This window comes from Danio aesculapii, chromosome 24 (assembly GCF_903798145.1).
Source record: "Danio aesculapii chromosome 24, fDanAes4.1, whole genome shotgun sequence".
Taxonomy (NCBI): domain Eukaryota; kingdom Metazoa; phylum Chordata; class Actinopteri; order Cypriniformes; family Danionidae; genus Danio; species Danio aesculapii.
In genome coordinates this window covers 20671529-20678415 of record NC_079458.1, presented here as the reverse complement: position 1 = coordinate 20678415, position 6887 = coordinate 20671529, and the positions used below count along the sequence as shown (strand labels likewise).

Below are 6887 nucleotides of genomic sequence, written 5' to 3'. Positions count from 1 at the left end.
TGAGTACTTTTTACACTCCAGCAAACAACTATGTTCATATTAGACCATCATGGAATTAAGGCTGTTGCACATCTGCTGTGTATCTCACTAACTCACCCTAATTGGAGTAAATATTGGGTGAAGTACTGAGGTGGGATGAGATAACATATTTGTCAGATATGCAGTCAGGCATTCAGCCACTTTGAGAGAGAGAGAGAGAGAGAGAGAGAGAGAGAGAGAGAGAGAGAGAGAGAGAGAGAGAGAGAGAGAGAGAGAGAGAGAGAAAGAGAGGTGGTCTTTGCTTACACACCAAATCACACAAAGAACACAGTAGATTTACAAGTGTACACACTCCACAAAGCAGACAAATCAGCAAGTTCAGATATTTGTGATTTGACTCAATATTTGAGTGTTTAAAACAGAATTAGGAGAGATTGTTAATTTGTGACTCTTGACCACATCACTAGTGTCAATTTTTGGAAATTTAGAAAAACTAATTTGTAATGATTAGACAATATTTGGCCAAGATGCTACTACTTTGAATTTCTATAATCTGTTGTGTTTGAAAATCTGTAGGTAAAAAAAAAAACGAAATTCTAAGAAAAATCACGTTTAAAATTTGTCCAAGTTAACGTACGTTACTAAATATCTTCACAGAACATCATTTTTACTTCATAAAATATATTTATTTATAAGCACAAACTCTCTGTTGATTATACAAATAATACTATAAAAGTTCAAATACTGGATGTTTGTGGTTTGAGTCATAACTTAAACTTTTTATTTGACCATTTAAACATAGTTAATAGTGAAAATAACCAATTTGGGTGCCTTTATACCAGTCAGTGATGAATAAAGAAATTGTCTTCAATGCTTTATCAATTCATTGTAATATCTACTGAAAATACATCATTCATCTTAGTACTTATAAAGCTTTTTTATTATTTAACTTTACATGCATTAAAATGCATCATCAAAACAAGGTTTCCTGCCATAATAATCAACAATTCTGCTCAGTAATAACTATTCACCAGTGTCAGTAAGGCTGATATTTGTCTGATATTTAATATAAAACATTTATCTGTTTACCAATAATACAAAAAAGGCCTACCATAATGCTAATTATCTGCCTTTAGGATTTTGATGCTCACAACACACAATGTTTATGATCTGCGCTGCAAAGGTTATCAGTATCAATCATGAATCTTAGAACTAGACTGAGTATGAATTAGCTATTATCAGTCTTTACAGCAGAAAAAAAAGTCAACTCAAGTGGTGGCAGTGACGGTTAGTACTGCCTTCTAGCGACAGCTCACATCAACTACAACACATTAATCAATCGCATCTGAAATCAAGCGTTTCGGTTTTTGATTTGCGTGCAAATTGTTACTTTCTTACTTTTTTTTTTTAACTTGAACGTCAGTTTAGAGAAAGTTTACTTTGTTCTTTTGGAACTTTTTAGTATACCTTTCAGGCTCTTAAAATTATGATCATTACACCTTTGGCAAACTGGAGCAATGAAAATAATAATGTAACTTGTCCTCAGTCAAGTTGTTTGTAACAGAATGTGTAAATTTGCAGTAACAAAATCTTCCTGTGCTATACTTTTACACTTTACCAAGATATCTAAAAATAAGTATTTTCTGAGAAACGCTGGAGCTTGCTGTAATCCATGACTTCTTAGAATCGCATTTAAGCTTGAAAAGATGAAAGCTGGCCTCTTTGGACCAAACATTGCAATTGATATTACTGCTTAAATGTGCTATCTATAAAAGTATATAAACTTATCTTTGAAACCTACTGTGGAATGTAAATAGACGTCTTTATGTGGAAAAATGCACCATAAAGATAAAGTATACATTCAGTATAGATTTAAGTGTAATGCAAGTACACATTTTTCAGTCAGATTTGCAATGGATAATCAAGTGATCTTTACATTTATTTTTTTAAATACAATTTAGTCCAAAATATTGTGTGCCAAGGTCCTACTGCCCACAATGAAAATCCAAGACCACATGAATTATGCAGTTAATAATTTGCTCAATTAAAAAAATTACTTTATATTCAGCTTCTCAGTATTTTGAGTTTGGCATAAGTAGAAAGATTGGTTTTACTCAGCTTAAAATGATTCAAAAAGAACAAATATGGGCACATAAAATACTAAAATGGAATTAACAAAAATATTTTTACATTTCAAACTACTTTTACACCACATTGTCAGTTTGCGTAGGCAATGTCACTCCAACTCTTCAGGTTCATGCTTAAATATATTATTATAGAGGACTGCAAACTTTCAAAGTTCTTGTTTTTGAAAAGATGGTGTAAATTACATAATTTGCTATTTTTATGGATTAGGGTAAACCAACCATTGACGAAGCGGTCTAAAAGCAAACCTTTTCAGTTTTAAGACGCTGTTGTGTAAACAAACACAAAGAAATGATTAAGAATAGAGTCCCAAACAACAAGGTCTGTGGTACAAAGAAGTTTATTTTGGTCAGCAGATTTATGCCATGAACTCGTATGGGATGGGCTCCAGGAGCTGAGGCTTGTTGTTCTTAGTGCTGACGAAGTGTGCTGGCCGTGGAGCAGCAGGCTGAAAAACAAGATAAAACCCATCAAAACAATGAACGAACATCAGCCAGAGCAGTTAAAGTGGTTCCTCTTGTCATTACATACAATAAATGTAATTTGAATAGCATATTAACAACTTCTATTGACCATTACACTCTTAACGTGTAAGGTTTACATGCAAAAAATACATTTGAGAGTCTAAATATTGCAACATTAGCTGAGGTCATACCTGGCGTTTCAGCTCAACCCAGGTGCCCTGCTTCTTGGCCTCCACTTTCTTCTTCTCGTTCTCCTTGACGCGCTGCAGGAAACTGTCTCTGCTCTTTGAGTGCTTAATATGCTCAACACGCACATTAATTCTCTTGGCCAGGATCTTGCCCCTAAGAGCGAAAACAACCGGTCACAAACAAGAACCGTTGAACATTTACAAGCATCATCAATGAGAGGCATGTTTCCATATTGACAATCCGGTAAAGGCATTAATGTGCCTCTCCAGGGTGCATAAGGATGATTGCTCTCCCCCATATGAATGACCACACAGGACACTTAGATGGCCCTTATGGCAAAGTGAATCTGGGGTGTTGCATATTAAAAATATTCAGTCTAATAGACAGCAAAAACACTTCGGACATGAAAACTTGACTAGATTCATTTCCAAAACTTTTAATCTGTAAATTGAATCTAAATGAAAGAACTCAGCAGCAATATTGTTGGAAATCTGGGTGTGTGAGATTGGCAACAATTCCATCTCGATAATATTCTCATAATAATTAATCAATATTTAGATGAGTGTGTCTTAGTGCAGGTACTTCGGCTGGTTGAGGTCTGTAATGATTAAATAAATCATACTAAAATTGTTACCACATTAATACCTTTTCATTTTAAAATGCATACTTTCCTACTTCTTGGGATTCGGTCTACACGAATAGCATTTAAAACAAAAACAATTTTCTTCATCTCACTGAAAACTGTTTTTTAAACAACATTTAGTCATGTGACCAACTCCGCTAATAAGGTGAAAGACCATGCAGATGTTTTGGATGTTCTATATTTTGACACCGATGTTTAAGATTAAAATGTCAGTCTGCACATGCTCCACATTGCTTTTCTTCGATAGGAGAAAAGACAGACAGCTGTTGTTCTGGCACATCTTCCAGTCTTTACGCTCACTTGTTTTTACAACTTAAGTGTGTAAATAACAGTAAATGGGTAAAGAGTAAAGGGTAAATAAGTGTGTAAATAAGAGTAATGAGTAAAGTTTGTGTGGATGACCAAATTTTGGAAAACTATGTGAAAAACAATGTAAAATTGGCATGTTTTAGATGTAAATGCAGTTTTCAAACAGTCTAAAATGCAATGTGTCTTTGCTAATGTTCCTCTTTCACATTGAAGGATGCATGTTATTGTTCATCTTGCAAAAGTGCCCAGTTCTGGTGGAATAATAGAAAATCTTAAGCACTTGATTATTCCCAAGGAGAATCTTACATTTTTTCTTATGTAATGCATCCTTTTATTATCTGTAGTTACACTTAAATTGGTTTAATGTTCATAGTAAAGATGGTTGGGAGTGCAGAGAAATGAATCTGCAATAATGTCATAATTATGATGCATTGTGGTATAAGAAGTCTCTGAAGTTTACATCCCAAATCTAACATTTGCATAGGTGAAAAACTACTATCAGGAAGACTGTACATTGATGCAGGACAACTGCATTATGCCCCGATTACAAATCATACTATGCACTGTTATACCAAATATGATGTTCTTTTAAGTGTGAAAATTACTAGAAGTACCTACTCAAAAGATTGTAATTTCAATTGCAACCAGAGGCTAAAAGTGGAAAGGAAAGCAGCCTAAAAAGCGAGAGGTGATGGAAAATTCCTTAACTTATAAGTGATTTATTCAATCAAATAATTTGTTAAATTATATCAGGGCCACGCAAACTCCTAGAGGGCCGGTGTCCTGCATAGCTTCCTTCAACAAACCTGTCTGGACATTTCTAGTATACCAAGAAAGAGCTTGATTAGCTGATTCAGGAGTGTTAAATTGAGGTTGGAAAAAAGATGCAGGACATCGGCCATCCAGATCCATGTTTGGGTGCACCTGGATCATAGTTTAATTTAAACAAACCAAAAAACTGCAATTATCCAATAGATATTGAACTGCTGGCTCAGCTTGTGCAAAAACAGTTCAATTCTGGAACAAAGCACTGCAGTTTGTATTCAAACATTAATTTAACTTTAAAATAAAAGCCAATCAAGTGGATTTGGGACTAAACGATTTATCATTTCTTTAGCTTGTCTCACTGATAAAAAACCTTCAGCTACATTAACACCAATCATGTTCGGGGCAGTACTTACTTGACCTGCTTGTTGACGATGATGCCTACAGCATGCTGCGTAACATTATAAACACGTCCTGTTTTCCCATGGTAGCATTTATGAGGCATTCCTTTCTGGATGGTTCCTGTGCCCTGGATTTTAAAATAAATCGTAAATGAAGTATACAACTTATATGACCAGTTTAATGAGGGGAAAAAAACATAACGTGTGTGTTTGCATGTTAAATACACTCAGAGAATCTCATCTAAACGCCTCATATATTGAAACCCTTAAAACTTTACCTTGATATCTACAATGTCACCCTTCTTGTAGATGCGCATGTAAGTGGACAGAGGGATTGGGCCTGTTGTAGGAAGAAAATAGTTGTCAGGTGTAAAAATGTTACATTACACAGTGTATTATGAACAAATAAAATAAATTTAGCTAACTCACCATGCTTGCGGAAGGGCCTGGCAAACATATACCTGGTCCCCCTCCTCTTGCCTCTGGTGTTAGTCATGATGCCTGATTACTGGATAAAAGGAACAAAACAGTTAGAAAAATAAAATGAAAGCACAAACAATATCTGAAACTATTAAGTTAAACTACACTTTAAAATCAAACCACAATACTAGACTGTTAAACATGACAACAGGTTTACATCCTTTGCTCATTACAAACTGTTAAAAAATATGTGCAGCAACATAGCATATCATAATGTACATTAATTACTTAACGGCTATATATAAAACGACACTTAAATTTATTAAATACAGACAATTCGTTGACGTGAACGCGTCTCAGAAATGGTCAACTTTAACGTTAGTTCATTTACGACAGTATTTATTTAAGAACCAATTTTAAGTCACAGAACAGCTTTTCTGTATCCGTATTACATATAACCCAGGTATATTTTTACGAAAACTTTTTTTCCATCCACGTCTCTGCTGTCTGTACACACATGGCCCGCATGGAGCAGACACGCTCAAGCTTGGCTCATTATTTCGCCATTTGCCTCCTCCAGCAACGCATTTGACAACTTTATTCGATGCCATGCTAGGTGGTGTATTTTATGGGCGCTTTGTGAGCAGTCTTACACGACAAGAGTCATGTATTTAACGATTTATCGCATAAAACCTGGAGCACATCTTACCCCCGGTTGCTCGCAAGATGGCGGGTACGGCGGAAAGAGAATGAAGGGGTCCTGCGGCTCTTCCTTCAATCCGCGAATAGGAGGTCTACTTATTTGCCTGAGTACAATTGTCAGGGCAGTGCAGTGATGTCATCGCTATACATAAACAGTTTTTTTTTTGCTGATAGTTGTTTGACTATTTGCATTTCTTTTAAACCTGTCTGGGAGAGGATTTGGATTGTATATTATAATTAAAACTAATTTTATTTAGCTGTTTTAAATAAAAAAAGTTAATTTAATGTAAATTAAAATTATGAACACGCTTATTTATTTATTTAATTATTTTTCTTAAAAGCAGTACAGGTTTCTTTTGAACGTACCTCTGAGACTAATGGTGAAAATCTGTAATCATAACGATGAGCTGTGTAGATTTAATGTACTGTAATGCTGAATAAGACGCTTCGGAAATGTTCATTAATATTTATTTTATTTATTTTAAAAAACAAGGAATAAATGAAATTAAATCTCGATATGAATTCAGTAAATGAACTGTTGAACGTTTAATTTATTAAAAATGCAATAAAATAATTCTTAATTATATCAGCAGTCTGTGAGCGTTTTAAAATGTAGATTTATTCAATAATAGGTTAACATAGTTATATTTAAAAAAATAATACAAGCACTCAATTAAATGCAGACATAGTCTTTTTGAATTTCATGAAAACTATTAAAAATGTAATCTAATCATTAATTAGCCTATATATTTATATAGATATATTTAATTGTGTAATCCGGTTTCCAAGCGTTGATTTAATAAGAAGCTTTACAGAAGTAAAAAATAAATAATGAAAACTCTTACCTTTAATAAATTAAAATCTTACATA

General features: G+C 34.0%; 1 protein-coding gene across 1 annotated transcript; it reads right to left on the bottom strand.

Moving 5' to 3' along the window:
* Positions 1-2448: 2448 nt before the first annotated feature.
* On the bottom strand, positions 2449-6116 carry rpl21 (ribosomal protein L21). The gene is made up of 6 exons (XM_056451056.1): positions 6025-6116; positions 5325-5403; positions 5174-5235; positions 4911-5023; positions 2780-2930; positions 2449-2572 (listed from the first exon to the last, which is right to left on the bottom strand). Exons 2-6 carry the CDS (start codon positions 5389-5391, stop codon positions 2483-2485), a joined length of 483 nt encoding a protein of 160 aa, XP_056307031.1. The 5' UTR covers positions 5392-5403; positions 6025-6116; the 3' UTR covers positions 2449-2482.
* Between the last annotated feature and the right edge of the window lie 771 nt (positions 6117-6887).

What these genes read in the sequence shown, in the direction of transcription:
- rpl21 (XM_056451056.1), bottom strand. Translation starts at nt 5,391, where the DNA reads ATGACTAACACCAGAGGCAAGAGGAGGGGGACCAGGTATATGTTTGCC. An exon ending in CAGGCCCTTCCGCAAGCATG is followed by an intron (nt 5,236 to 5,324) that starts GTGAGTTAGCTA and finishes TTCCTACAACAG; the next exon opens with GCCCAATCCCTCTGTCCACT. An exon ending in ATCGTCAACAAGCAGGTCAA is followed by an intron (nt 2,931 to 4,910) that starts GTAAGTACTGCC and finishes TTTCGCTCTTAG; the next exon opens with GGGCAAGATCCTGGCCAAGA.